The sequence below is a fragment of the Sphaerodactylus townsendi genome, linkage group LG08, assembly GCF_021028975.2.
Source record: "Sphaerodactylus townsendi isolate TG3544 linkage group LG08, MPM_Stown_v2.3, whole genome shotgun sequence".
NCBI lineage: Eukaryota > Metazoa > Chordata > Lepidosauria > Squamata > Sphaerodactylidae > Sphaerodactylus > Sphaerodactylus townsendi.
The window spans coordinates 48134565-48149765 of NC_059432.1; the positions used below are offsets into that span (position 1 = coordinate 48134565).

General features: G+C 39.0%; 1 protein-coding gene across 1 annotated transcript; it reads left to right on the plus strand.

The window, feature by feature from the left end:
• The first annotated feature begins 1714 nt into the window (after positions 1-1714).
• LOC125438444 (deleted in malignant brain tumors 1 protein-like) lies at positions 1715-10727 on the plus strand. Its single transcript, XM_048506886.1, has 7 exons — positions 1715-1783; positions 3055-3087; positions 5225-5536; positions 6282-6299; positions 7956-7973; positions 9216-9527; positions 10654-10727. Exons 1-7 carry the CDS (start codon positions 1726-1728, stop codon positions 10725-10727), a joined length of 825 nt encoding a protein of 274 aa, XP_048362843.1. The 5' UTR covers positions 1715-1725.
• Positions 10728-15201: the final 4474 nt, after the last annotated feature.

Sequence of the window (15201 nt, forward strand, 5' to 3'; positions counted from 1 at the left end):
TACACTCATATCTATCTTTGTGCCTTTAAGGGAAGAAATGCCGTTAAGATGTTGTTAACATATGTGTGCCATGAAGTCACAAATGACTTATGGCGGCCCCATAGGGTTTTCAAGACAACAAATGTTCAGACATAGTTTGCTATTGTCTGCCTCTGCATGGGCTGAGAGAGGTCTGAGAGAACTGTGACTGGCCCAAGCAGGCTTCACGTGGAGAAGTGGTGAATCAAACCCAGTTCTCCTGATTAGAGTCAATCGCTCTTAACCACTGTACCACACTGGCTGCTATATAATATAAAGAATTTCCCCATGTTTTCCCTCATCTTGCCACTATAACCTTTTAATTTTGCTCCCAAATGAGTTATGAGTTGATAGAAAAGGCATACATGAATCTGTCCATTTTTAAAGTTATTTCTAAAAGAGTACACATTCATTTCCTGGCCCAAATAGACTTGTGGGGAACTTTGCAGCAGGAAACAGTGAACAGTGTAAGTACCTTTATAGTGCTTCAAAGTCACAGAGCCATTTGAAGGCTTAATTGCTTGAACCTTCAGTGCATTGAGCTAGAGTGCATTGCCCAGGCAATTGTCATTCCAAACCTTCAGGTATTTCCTAACCTAGAGTTTGCAACCCTATCTTCTTCCCACCCTACTTTTATCTGCCCTTCTGTCTTCAACTTTCCCTTCCCACCTTTCCCAGTAGCCTCTACATAGAAAAACTGTTGTCCAATTGTACAGTGCCAGCTACTGGTCCACAACCCACACTTGTTCATCTTTCGACCCTCCTGGTCACCCTCACATCCTCTCCCCTTTTCCTGCTTCATTCTCACCTTCTCAGCCATTCACCAAACTACTTTTTATCTACCTCCCATCTTCAGCTATATTTATTATTCATTTACTTTATACCACACCTTTCTCCACAGCTGGGAACAAAACAGCTTACATTGTTTTCCTCTCCTCCTTTTTATCTATACATTAATCCTATGAGGTAAGTTAGGCTGGAATTATGTAACTGGCCCCAAATCATCAGTGAGCTTCCACAGGAAGATGAGGTTTTGAACATGGGTCTCCTAGTCCCTATTCAGAAGCTCTAGCCATTATACAATGCTTGCTTTCATGAAGTGCGTGCTGTTGAACAGCAGCAAGCATTCAGGCCTAGTTCAGTCAATGCAAGTAAAGTGATATCAAGTCACCCAGAGGTTGCTTCCAAGCCTAGGATTGTGAACCTCCTGGTGGGGTCTGGAGAATTCCCAGAATTACAACTGAACTCCATACAACAGAGATCTGTTCCACTGGAGGAAAGTTTTGGAATGCTATGGTTGCATAGCAACAGCCAATGAGGGAATCTGTTGCTTTTAAGGTTTGTTTAAAAAAAAACCCTAGCTCACATCCTTTTTTCAAGATTTCACTTTTTCTGCAAACCTGGGGCCCATTTCACTGGATTTAAGTATCCAAAGATTTGGACAACTTTGCTATTAGAATATAAGATTAAATACCTAATATAGTAATGATCAACTTCACTGAGTCCTTTGAAGATGCAATTGCTCCTAAACAAAATGATTTTGCAAAAAAAAAGTACCTTGAGCTCTGCTTCAATGTATGCCTATTTTTGATAAACCGTTTGGCAAACAAGAAAGCCCCGCCCTCCTGAGTCAAAGCATATAAGAACTTACACCTATTTTCCTTGTCTCCAAAAAAATAATAAATCCCCAGACGAATATATGCTGCCATGGACCCTCCATTGATTTTAATATTTGTTACAGGAATACTTCCTATCGTCAGTTCAGGTAATATGCTTAAATATTTTAATATATATCTGTTTAGTGGAATCTTTTCCATGGTCAGGCTGGAATGAGATTTAAATGAGTCTGTAATAGTAAGCATAGCATAACTGTTTTAACTGAAGGTGATCAGTCCTATAAGGCATTAGGAAAAATATTACATGTACAATACAGGTTTATTTTAAATCATGACAAGAAATGCACTTTTGAGAGGTTGAAGTCTTCAAACGGCATCAAAACAGAAATAGTTGGCTCCTGACGTTTTCCCATTCCAAATTGCTCCCAAGCTGCTTTTGCTCTTTCCCTCCAGATTTCCAAATATAATGACAACAACCTGAAGAAAGTCTGCTCAGAAATAAGTCCAATTTTATTCAATGGAGCTTACTCCCAAATAAATGATCTTAGGATTTCACTGACAGGTACATTCACATATGATCCTATGAGTGAAAGCAATTGGGCTGATTTGGAATGGGGAAGGAGGAAGGAGTAGATTGGAAAAGGGAAGCCTCTTCATAATATTTTAATAGTATTTACATCTTGGTGTGTATTTTAGCTTGAACTGTTTTAATGATATGTGGGGCGGGGGGCTGGTGTACTTTATTATGTATTTTCAATGTGTTAGCCATTTTAGAGACCTTTGTGTGGCAGAAAGGCATGATATAAATTTAGTAGAATAAATAATAAAATATCCCTTCAGCCTTTATTTATGGAGTTGTCATAAGTTACATCTAGGGGTTGCATATATGTGTATAAATCTTATGGAGTACCCACATGGTGTAGTGGTTAAGGTGTTGGATGAGGACCTGGGAAATTCCAGAGGGGTAGATTGTGTTAGCCAGTTGCATCCAAAGGCTCACAAGAGCTTCAGCTGCCACATACTGCCCCCCCCCCCCCGCACACAGCTTTCCCAGATATATAGATATCAGCTGCTGCATTACTGATAGTATAGTCACTTTTTTTTTCTAGCAAGCAGATGGGGCAAAGTATCTGTATACACAAATATGTCCCTAGATGAAATTTAGCATGGTATGGACACCCAATGTAATGTGAAAAAGCTTTTAAAACTTCTAATACACACCTTATGGAGATACTTTTCAACTAATAATTTTGCTTCATTCTTTGAAAAGAATTGTTAATGTTTGGATTTTGAATGAGATATGATTAATCTCTTGCAAGCTTGTGTTTAGTGACAACATTTTTTGAGAATATCTCTAAGATCTGCACAGAGCTGAAATTATTAATAATAATCACCATCCTTTTTTATTTTTTGGCAACAGCTCCATCGACCACAATTGCATGTACAACACCAGGTAGGTCTATTGCATCCTTACCTTGCCTAAGTGTTGAGTTAGACCCTAGAACTTAATTCTGTTGTAGTTAACAGACTGGAAATGAACTGCTTCACAGAAAACCTGTTTCAGTGCTGTAGTCCAAAAAGTATTGGAGACAATACCAAATGAAGAGCATGTTTAAAGCCAGAAATTTTATGGTGATAGGGCACAAGACTACTTCAGGTAGAGATGTGTTGCTAGGTGCAAAATCCTGAATCTCACTGGATGGGGCCTGATTACGTGTTCAGTGGGATCCAGTGACATCAGAATAGGAACCATTGATGCTTCAATTAATAGCAGTATCACACTCCACCAGGTATGGAACACCATGGTAAACATGTGGCTTTGAAGACAGGCACTCTTAATCAGGGTATAGAAATCAATTATGTACTAAATATAAATGTAGTTCAGCGGTTAGTGCCAAATTATTTATCATCTCCAATTACCAAACAAGCATGTAGAAAGCTTAGGAAAGGCCATCAAGTTTGCAGCCTAGTAGACAACCTTGACATTTCAAAGTGCTGCCATAGAGTTTCTTTTTTCTTTTCAGTTTTCATTTATTAATTCAGTTTGGAAAGGCAAATTTGCAAAAAACAAAACCCAAGATAATAAATTGATTAAATCCATCAGGTGTATCATACAATATTCCATTTTCTTGTCCACCACGTATGGTAAAATGTCGCTTCTTCCTGTTTACATTTCCAGCATAAGGGTGAATTATTTTTATTCATTTTTGATAAAGCTAGTGGGGTTTTATAACTTCTGTAGAACAGCCTTCGATTATTTTCCCATAAATCAGTATTTGGAGTATATTTATAAATGCTTTCCCAGGATTTATTCCATTGTTCTAATTTTATTATCTTTATGATGCTGTGCCCATTTTACATTGTTTTTACTACCTGTTTCTGTTTTCTGCTCTAATAATATATTATATATTTTACTGATTAGTTTGGTGTTGTTCATAGTCATTATTCGGTCAAATTCATTCCATGTTGTTGATATTCCCCAACTTTCCAGATCACTTTTCGTATTATTCTGTATTTGTAGGTAGGTATACCATTGACAGACTTGGCCACCAAATTTCCAATGATTCCTCTAGCTACCTGTCATCACTTCTAGGTTTTTACCAGAAATGATGTCATCATCCCACCCACCATGTCCCCACCCCCAATCCTTCCACCAGTTGCCAGGCTCTGCCTGGTAACCTTGTACTGAGCCCTCATGTTGCAGACTTGTTTGTTAAAGACCAGGTACACAAGACTATTCTTTTCTTCTCCTGTAGTGGGGACAGTCTGGGATCTGACAGAGAACAGAAATACAAGGGATAATATCCCTAGAAGGGTGGGGGGAATAGTGGCAGAGTCTAGTTATTCCTTACTACGTCAGCCTTTTTTCCCACCCAAGATTGTCCCACGTACTGTTTTTTCTTCCTGATGGTAGAGTTATTACATGAAAATCATGTAAGGGGGAGGGGAGGAAAAAGGTGGGACTTCAGAAAGCCCTTAAATGTCCCGTAGGATAAAAGAGAAAAGGAGTTTGGATTTATACCCCGCCTTTCACTCCTTTAAGGAGACTCAGTTCAGTTCAGAGACCTTTATTAGGCATCAGGAGATAAATACAGATAAAAACTGTGTGGTAGTATAATCCGGGTACAATTTGACAAAGTAAAACAACTGCTTGTATTTCATAAAATGCAAACTTCAGGGAAATAATATAATAATTTTTAAAAGACCCAGAGGATTATTTCAGAATATTGAGCAGGAATTTGGCCACCATTTCCAATTGCTTGGGATCCTCATTGTTCAAGAGGTGGTTCAATCTGTAAGGAGACTCAAGGCAGTTTACAAACACCTTTCCTTTCGTCTCCCCACAACAGACACCTTGTGAGATAGGTGGGGCTGTGAGAGTTCAGAATGAACTGTTACTAGGCCAAGTTCATCCATTAGGAATGTAGGGGTGGAGAAACAAATCAAGTTCACCAGATAAAAGTTTGCCGCTCATATGGAAGAGTAGAGAATCAAACCTGTTTCTCCAGATTAGAGTCCACCTGTTCTTAAGCATTGGATGCTCAGTTGTCAAATTAATAGTACTAACCTGTTCTTTTTGTCATGCACAGGACTGTCTCTGAGACTAGCTGACACCTATAACTACTGTGAGGGACGTGTTGAAATTTATTACAAAGGAGCCTGGGGAACTGTTTGTGGCAATGATTGGGATATCAAGGATGCTCAGGTTGTCTGCAGGCAGCTTGGATGTGGGGATGCAGTCGCAGCATTGCCTAGTTCTAGGTTTGGTCCAGGATCAGGCAGAATCCTCCTGGATAAAGTATCATGCGAGGGGGATGAATCTCACCTGTGGGAATGTGAAAACTCAGGATGGGGTACGCATAGCTGCACTCATAATCAAGATGCTGCTGTTCTCTGCAAAGGTATGTTTTATTTTCCATTTTTTCAACTAATTGTTCTACCTTGTATATTGTTTTGCTTGTGGGCAGATGTGGGAAACTACTGACCAATTGATAGTTTATCACCATGTACATGTACCTACATGTTAACCTTGTTTGGGTAATCACTCAGTAACCAGCTTACCACATATTTGGACATTTGCTGCATGGTAAAATTGGAGAATTATTGTTACAGAAATACTATATTGTAATTCTCCCATGTTTTCTTCCCGCACTACTTTAGTAATATTTGGATCACAACAATAACATGTGAATGGTAGATCTTGTGGGAAGTTTTCCATATGGTCCAATTGCCCCATATGATTGCAGTCTTTCAAACATTGTCAGTAACACACAAGATCAAACCACAGAGCACCAGCAATAATACCACTCCCGTAATGGTTGGTGGAATGGTTTTGGAGAATGAGGGCATGGATCCTATGGAAGCATTCTGCAGATGCTGCGGGCGGGTCTGGCGGGAGGCGGCGAGGTTCTGCCAATTTCTCCTCCAACTGAGGACTGACAATTCTTCCTCTTAATTATTATTTCACCATCCTACTGAAACCTTGTTTTAAAGGAAAATAAAGGAAAAAGCCCTCTTGCATAACTAAATGGATTTAAAATGTTATTCACAAAACTAATTTCAAATAAATTATTTCCTGTTTTACAAGCAATTTTCAATTCACGACCATGCTACTATATTCCTAATTGTGCTTTTCTTTTTTTACAGATGAAATTTATAAACCAAGTAAGTATTTCCTTGTCTTCTTTAGACTTTTGTAATGGCACAATTCACCTGTATTGTAATGAAGATGTAGGAAGCAATGCTTATAAAACCAGGTCTTCCTCCTTCATCTGACTGAAGGAAGCAGCTGGGTGCTTCTGAAATGACGTGATGGTGTGTGGTGTTTAGTGCTGCATCCTTGACTGAAATGAATGGGGAAGCCAACATGTACAAGAGTTCTACGTGCTCAGGGAGGTACGTGTGGGAATCTCTGGATCATGGCAAAAGACTGAATCTCTGAGCCACATTAGATATTTTAAAAGTTTTGAAACGTTAAACATTCTACTGGACATATGACATTAGAGACTCGGGAAACACGGTACTTAAAGCAAAACACCTTGATTTGAATCCAGTAGCACCTTAGAGACTAACAGGATTTTCAGAGTATAAGCTTTCAAGAGTCAAAGCTTGATTCATCTGCTATATATACTGCATCCCAACACAACTACCCTCTAAAACAGTACTTAAGACTAACAACACCATTCTAAACAGATTTAGACCCTCCTAATCCTGTTGACTTTGATGGGTTAAGAAGGATGTAACTCTGGCTGATTCCGCACATGCAGAATAATGCACTTTCAAACTGCTTTCAGTGCTCTTTGAAGCTGTGCGGAATAGCAAAATCTACTTGCAAACAGTTCTGAAAGTGGTTTGAAAATGCATTATTTTGCATGTGCGGAAGGGGCCTCAGTTTAGGAATACCCTGAAAAACTATGGCAGAGCATTTGTCTGGGTATGAAACCGGTTACAGTTTCCAGAATTTTGCTATGCAAGTACATTTGCATTTTGAGGATCATCTTTTTGACCAAAGAACTATGACCCCACCCCCTAAAAAACAGGTGATGACAACTTTTAGAAGAAGAAGAATTTGGATTTATATCCCCCCTTTCTCTCCTGCAGGAGACTCAAAGGGGCTTAAAATCTCCTTGCCCTTCCCCGCTCACAACAAACACCCTGTGAGGTAGGTGGGGCTGCGAGAGTTCCGAGAAGCTGTGACTAGCCCAAAGTCACCCAGCTGGCGTGTGTGGGAATGTACAGGCTAATCTGAATTCCCCAGATAAGCCTCCACAGCTCAGGCGGCAGAGCTGGGAATCAAACCTGGTTCCAGATTACATACACGAGCTCTTAACCTCCTACGCCACTGCTGCTCATTACTAATTGATGAAGAGTGTGCACATGGAAGTTGCCTCCTATAGGAAAGGGAAAGAGTGCAGTGTCTGCAGGAGGGGAAGTTCCACTGGTTACTCAGTGGGATGAATATTGCAAATGGCATGTTAGACTCCTGTGCAACAAAAATAAATAAATAGCAGTTGTGGTTTGGGTAAGCTACAGAGCCATGTCAGAGCAGCTTTGGAGTGATTCTAGGGTCCAAATCCATTAAAATTAACTGTGCTGATGGAAAAGGTTCTAAAGGCTGAAGTTCTACCAACTTCTGAGCTTGTATTTTTTATTTTTCAGTTCTTCAGGCATGCTGGCCAGCCATTATTATTTCATGTTGAGTCAGATACTTGGCTGTTCACACTTCCTCAGCACATTGTTTAATTTACTTGTGGTTGGAAAAGAAATTCTTTTGTATTTGCATGATGTTCATTAAATGTTAATCATCTTCTTTTTTTTCAGCTGGAACTGTAGGAGATGGTAAGACACATGATATATGGCTGGTTTTTTTTTAAAGAAACACTGTTCTCATCGTACTTTAGCAAGAAATATGTTTAACAGAAGCAGTTAGTATTTGGAATAAAAAAATTCATTAAGTACATAAGAACATAAGAAAGAGCCTGCTGGATCAGACCAGAGTCCATCAAGTACAGCACTCTGCTACTCGCAATGGCCCATCAGATGCCTTTGGGAGCTCACATGCAGGATGTGAAAGCAAGGGCCTGCTGCTGCTGCTGCTGCTCTCGAGCACCTGGTCTGCTAAGGCATTTGCAATCTCAGATCAAGGAGGATCAAGATTGGTAGCCATAGATTGACTTCTCCATAAATCTGTCAAAGCCCCTTTTAAAGCTGTCCAGGTTAGTGGCCTTCACCACCTCCTGTGGCAGCATATTCCAAACACCATTCACGCGTTGCGTAATTAAGCCATTTGAAAATAACTGAACTGGCAATTCAATTTTTAGTGGCCTCCAATTCTGTTTCTTTTATTGTTGTATTAATTTCAATATATCCTCTCCATAAAGTATGCCATAATTTTAGTTTGGATTTATAATTTTGCAAAACCTTTCCACAGGTCCAGAATTTCCTATAGCAATAGTTAGAACAATAATTCAGTACTACCAAATTAATCATAAAATTTAGTATGTTTGTGAAGTTTTCTAATAAACAGTTTCATACTCCAAAAGGTAAGATATGCATATACTACAAGTTTTTAATGAATCTGCAAATTATATATTGCCTGCAACTACAGTGCATATATTAAGCCCTGTTCACTGAATTATACCTGCTTAGCAAGGAGCCTGAGAACTACATTCAACTGCTAGTTTCAGAAATATAAACACATCCATATCATTTTATTATACTGAACAATAACTCTTCTTTTTAAAAAGTATTTACAACAATTTATAAACATGGCATACGGATATTAAGGGAAATGTATCAATTCATTTTTATCACATCTAAAATGCCTGGTATAGTATTGTCAATATTTCCACTGATGCACAGGTTACAAATTCATGGTTGCAAAGTATAGACATTACAGCAGTCATCAAATTCTTCAAAGTCATTGTAGCTTCACATATAAATCCATATTCTAGAAAATTTCAAATGAGTTGGGATTTCATATTCAATTACAGAATGCTCCTGTGTACATTTGGGGGGGATGTTGAAAATGCCACTATAAGTCTGCTCTGCTAATAACCAGGCCTGTCTGTTTTTTCAAAGTGCTGTCCATGGAACTGGTGAATGGTCCAAACCGCTGTGCTGGAAGTGTCAAAATCACTTATTTTGCAAGCTGGAGAAATGTTGTTTGCAGTGAATTGTGGGACCTGAATGATGCTCAAGTTGTGTGCCGACAACTTGGCTGTGGTGAAGCTCTTGCTGCCTTGGGCGGTGCTGCTTATGGTGAAGGGGAAGGTGGTCCTCTGATGACTAAAGTGAAGTGCTCTGGTGAAGAATCTGACTTACTGTCTTGCCCTTATGAGTATCGTCCTGCCACATGTGGCAAATATAAGGACGCCAGTGTCATATGCTCAGGTGAGTGCTTGGCTTTATCAAATCAGTGCTATGCTTCTGACAGAGCTCTTTCATCTATCAGCCCTTGCCTTCCCCTGTGACACTCATCTTAATTTAGTAAACACAATTATACTAAGTTTGCCAGGGTGGATGATTTTCACTCAAAAAACATATTACAATATGTGTAACAGAATCAAAATTTCATTGATTAACTGTTTTTCAATTTCCCTTTACATTCCTGAAAAGCAGAAAAAGTCCCAGATTGGGTGTCTCCTTTTTCATTCTCTTTACCACATAAAACTTATTCAGAGTTTCACTCTTATGCAGATAAGAATCACATCGTTTTCTCCATATGAAATTCTTTCTATATCTCGTTTTGAGTTAGTTTAGAAATAGATCTGTGAGATTAGATTAAGGAAGTCCCAATGTTGTCTACTCAAAGAAAGAACAAAAATCCTATTTGAGTAAAAATGACACTAAGCCTTACTATACCAATGGGATTTATAACAAAGTTCCAATTGAGGGCAGAACTTGCAGCTGTCAAATAGGAGGCATTGAAAATACTGAACATATACTATTTGAATGCTCATATTATGACGAGATACGTTGGATGCTCCTTCACTATGACCAGGCAAACTCCTTTTTGGCTAAGAAAGAAAAGACTAAAATACTGTTATCAGATACAAATAAACATCTAACGCACACTGTTGCCAAGTTTGCCTGGATAGCTAGTAAAATCAGGAAGGCCCGACAGAGGCCCACCAGCTCTGCCAGCTAATTCTTGTATATTATTAGCTGGACACTCTACTCACTATTTTCTGCTTATGTCCTGAATTTTCTGATGCCTATTATCTGCACTTTGTTATCTGTTTTAATCTGTATTTTTGTAATTTTTTCCAATTTTTGAGATTTTAATTCTTTTGTGCCTTGCTAATCAATGACCGTAAATAAATCGACTGACTGACACTAAGCACAAATATTAGATTTAAGTCCAGTAGCCACTTAGAGAGCAACAAGATTTTCAATGTATAATCTTCTGAGAATCAAAGCTCCTCTGTCAGACACAAGTAGGGAGATCTGAGTCTTTTTATTCCAGTCAGAAGATGGAAAAGCTGTTGTAAAGCTGTTGCTTGTAAATTATTCAAAGATACCAAGGATATCAAAATCAGCTTGACTCGAACTAAGAGAAAATGCTTGGAAGCAGAAAATCAGTATCTGTAATGGAATCCTAGTCCCGGTTGGGGGGGGGGGGGGTATTCTGAACTTCTGAATGAACTCAAGTTTAGCACTCTCCCATTGTAATTTCCCATTCAAGTTTCTTTGTTTGCACTATATTTTTTTGTTCAGATAGGTTTCTACCCACCCTCATTTTAGTCATTCAAACACAAGTCATCACATTGGAAAGACTAGAATACTAATTTCTTGGGGGGGGGGGGGGGGTTCATGTGCATTTGCAGTTCTCACTGAGGACACTACAGAGCCTGTAGAGGACCACCTGAGAACTACTTCTGTCTCAGAAGTGGCTCCTTGGCTGTAACCTTTGTTCCTGATTAGGGTACCACTATCACTCAGTCTGCACTAAACTGGAAAGGAATTACATCTTAGATTATCCACATTTCTAAAAAGTCCTGTAGGTGGCAAGCTTGATAAAACTAGACCAATGGGGCCATATCATTTTGTACTTAATGGAACAAGCTAGTCCATGCAGAAAGAGCAAATGTGCAGGGGATAGTAATTTGCACTTACATTGGTGAAAATATGGGTCTGAATTCCTACTGAGAGGTGATCTTGGTGAAGTCAATAAGGGGATAGTGTAGGAATTAATTAAAAAAATTGCCACAACTTGAATTTATACATTTACTTGAGTAGTGCTATTTCCTTGAAAGCATCCCATTTATTTCAGCAGAATTTATTTCCAGGTAATCATGAACAAAAAAACTTTCCCCATTATGAGAGACTTTTTAAAAGGGGGCGGGCTTTCTTTTTTCCACCATTAAAAGCTTTGGGATGGATGATGTTGGAACTGAAGGGTTTCGTGCCTCAGACTTTGAACAGGAGACTATAGAGTATCAGAGAGATAGACTGGTCAGGACCCTGAACATTCTTCTTTTCTAGTGCTCTGCTGCTATTCCTTTGATGTTAAGATTGCTGCTCTCAGGGAATTCTCCTTCCAGCTAACACCTTTTCTTTCTCTTCTCTATCTTCCTGCCATGAAAAAGCAGAACAGGCTGCCTGAAACTACATCTTAGTTAAACTAGCTTAGAATCTTATCTCTACTTGATCCTGTATAGAATGGAGTCCCTTTCATTACAGGACTCAAATTTGTTTGCTAAAATAAAAAGGCTCTGCATGAACTTTATTTCCTCACCAGCAAGATGTACACCAGGCAGTTCTGTTTCACATGCCTGAAGCACTCTACAAATTTCAAGAAATGCATCTTCATTTTCCTTATTGTCAGAAATTTTTAAAAGATTGGTTTCTGTATGTGATGATAATTATCCTAGTTATCCTAATTATCCTAGTTGATCATATACCGGTAGCATAGCTGGCAGCCAAGCAATTTGTGAAATATTAGTATGTCATTTAAGAAATTTATTTCTGTTCACAGATTCCGGTGTGATGCCACCTGTTTCGGTAAGTAATTTCAGAATGATTATTTAAGACACAGTTCTTTTGTACAGGTTAAGAATTACAGGTAGGTCATGTAGTCACAATTCAGCATCCATCTGGCGGCTGGGGAGAACATGTGAAAGAGCTTCTTTTCTTGGGTAAAGACACCTCACACTATAGGAAGGTTCTACCATTAGCAGAATGATTTCACGGAGTTGAATCCTATAATACTCTTCTGCCAAGTTTTCCTTTAATAAAGACAGATGTTCCCTGTGGACTGAACTATTTCTTCATGGGAGGAATACTTGGAAGAAGGAAGTTATAGCAATAAACTTAGCTAAGAGAATTATGCATCCAAACCAGAGAACTCCAAAATGAACTACCTCTGAAGAGCTAAGTAACAGGTGAGCACTTAACTCCAGGTAGCTTCAGGATACTTATAGTCAACAACTGGTGAAAAACTACTGTCCAGTAGGTGGCACTGTAGGCAACTATTTACAAAATATGACAGGTTCTAAATATTCTCTGTAGTTCCATCACGTCTTTGTTCTTTCCACTTTCCATTAACACCTACGCAATGCCCATGCACCGGCGCGCACCCAGGGTGTCAACACCCACCCCCCCCCCCGCTCTGTTGGAGCTATGCCACTGATTAAGAACAGCGGACTCTAATCTGGAGAGCCAGGTTTGATTCCCCAGTCCTCCACATGAGTGGCAGACTCTTATTTGGTGATTTGGGTTTGTTTTCCCCACTTCCTCACAAGAAGCCTAATGAATGACCTTGGGCTAGTCACAGCTTCCTTTGAACTCTCTCAGCCACTCCTACCTCATAAGTTGTCTGTTGTGGGGAAGAGAGGGGAAGGGAAACTGATTGTAAGCCTTAAGGTTCCTTTCAGAAGGGAAAAGCTGGCTTAAAAACCAACTCTTCTTCTTCATACGGACTTTCCACTGGCTTGTCTACGGACTTTTCATAAGCATCTGGATGGCCACAGTAGGAAAGAAAATGTCTGGAGTAAAAATGGATCTTTAGTCTGATCCAGCAGGACTCTCTGTCATGAACTGTTACATTCAACTATCTGATGCACCAATGAAGATTTTTTTGCTGTTTGCCATTTCTCTCAATAAACAGTATTCAAGCTCACTAAGCATATTCCACAAAGCTGAGAGGAACAATGCAACACTATTATCAGCCCTCTCAAATTCCTCCCCACTTTTTCCATACCAAATATCTCACAATGTCATAGCATGCCCTTGGGATGGCAAACAGTGAAGGAAGATTCCTGTCCTATTAGTCATTATACTGAGTCATGTCAGTGACTGACAGTTTGAACGGAGTCATAGGATTTAAGAAGCAAGCTTCTGACACAGACAAAACATTGTTTCTGCACCTGTGCTATCTACGTGTCATTTAAAGAAGCTCCAATCTAGTAGATGCAAATGGAAATAATTTTTAAAACAGATGGCTGTTTCAACATGATTCTTCGTGTTGTTTTGGTATGTATTAGTTAATCTAGAAAAGCACCAACCTGTTGTCTTTGTAGATACATACTAGAAATGCAATGTTCAGAAGTCTCTTGTGGTAAAAGATAACAAGGACAGAATGTTTGCACGTTACTTTACAGTACACACACAAATCACTCTTGAACACCACTGTTTTCAGTGTATTTGTAGGGTACTGCAGGTGGTACACAATAATAGTAGGCTGGATTTTGTTAGAACACAAATGCAGTCTCTGCAGTTCTGTACACTAACTGGGAAAAGACTATGTTAATAAGTATTGGCTTGTTCATCACATGAATGGCCATTTGTGTTTGAAATGAGTGACCAGCTGAGTATTTGCTGAACTAAAATCAATCCATGTACCGAATATACTCGCATATAAGTCGACTTTTTCAGCACATTTTTTTGTACTGAAAAAGCTCTTGCTGATACCAGCCAGGTTTGGTGATGTTTGGTTCAGGGAGTCCAAAGTTATGGACTCCCAAAAGGGGTGCCCCATCCCCCACTGTTTCCAATGGGAGCTAATAGTAGATGGGGCTACCCTTTTGAGGGTCCATAACTTTGGACTCCCTGAACCAAACTTCACCAAACCTGGCTGGTATCATCAGGAGAGACTTCTAAAGAGACTATGAAATGTTGGTACTGCTAACATAAACATTCCTCCCCTGACCAAAAATCCAGTTTTGAAGGATTTTAACTCTTGTGTTTTAGCTTGGTTGCTGATTGAGCTAAGGTTTTTGTACTTTTAAAATTATTGTTGAGACCATATTGTTTTTGTTGACCCTCTTTTCCACTTACAGAGCTAGTTTACTATTTTTCTTTGAAATAAATATTCAAAAACATTTAACCTACTGATGTTTCAATTAATGTAATCTTATTGGTATCTATTTTTATTTTTGAAATTTACCAGTAGCTGCTGCATTTCCCACCCTCGACTTATATGCGAGTCAATAAGTTTTCCCAGTTTTGTGGTAAAATTAGGTGCCTCGACTTATATGCAGGTTGACTTTTACATGAGTATATACGGTATTTGCATCCAATTATTCCATTATCCTTTGATGCTATACAAATAATGTGAAGGTTGAGTTAATTTAACAAAGCAAAAGCTACCCTGTGACAAAGGAAATCTAAGGTTCAATACCTGCCCATTATTATCGCCTTTCCATAATGCATAAAATTGCACCCTGCAGTAAAGCCCCTAAGGAACAGCATGAAAGGTGCTCCAACAATGGATAAAATTATGGTTTTTAAACTGGTTATACATTTTGCATCTATATTTTAAGAAAGGTAAGTTAGGAAGTTGCATATAACTCAGATAAGATCCTACCAGTTTTTCTGCATGATCTTGCCCAATTTTCTTCCTTACTGCAGCCCATCCCACATGGCTTTTTTCCATGCAGGTCCCAATCTTTTCTCTTTGCCAGCAGAAAAACTAGTAGATTTATATATCATAACTTGTAACTAAACCAAGAATACACTGAAGATTGCTTAATTTTGACCTGGGGGTATGGAGCCATTGAATACATGAGGAAAATGAAAGCTTCAAAAATGAACTTTCACCAGGGAAAACAGAGGAAAAATAGTG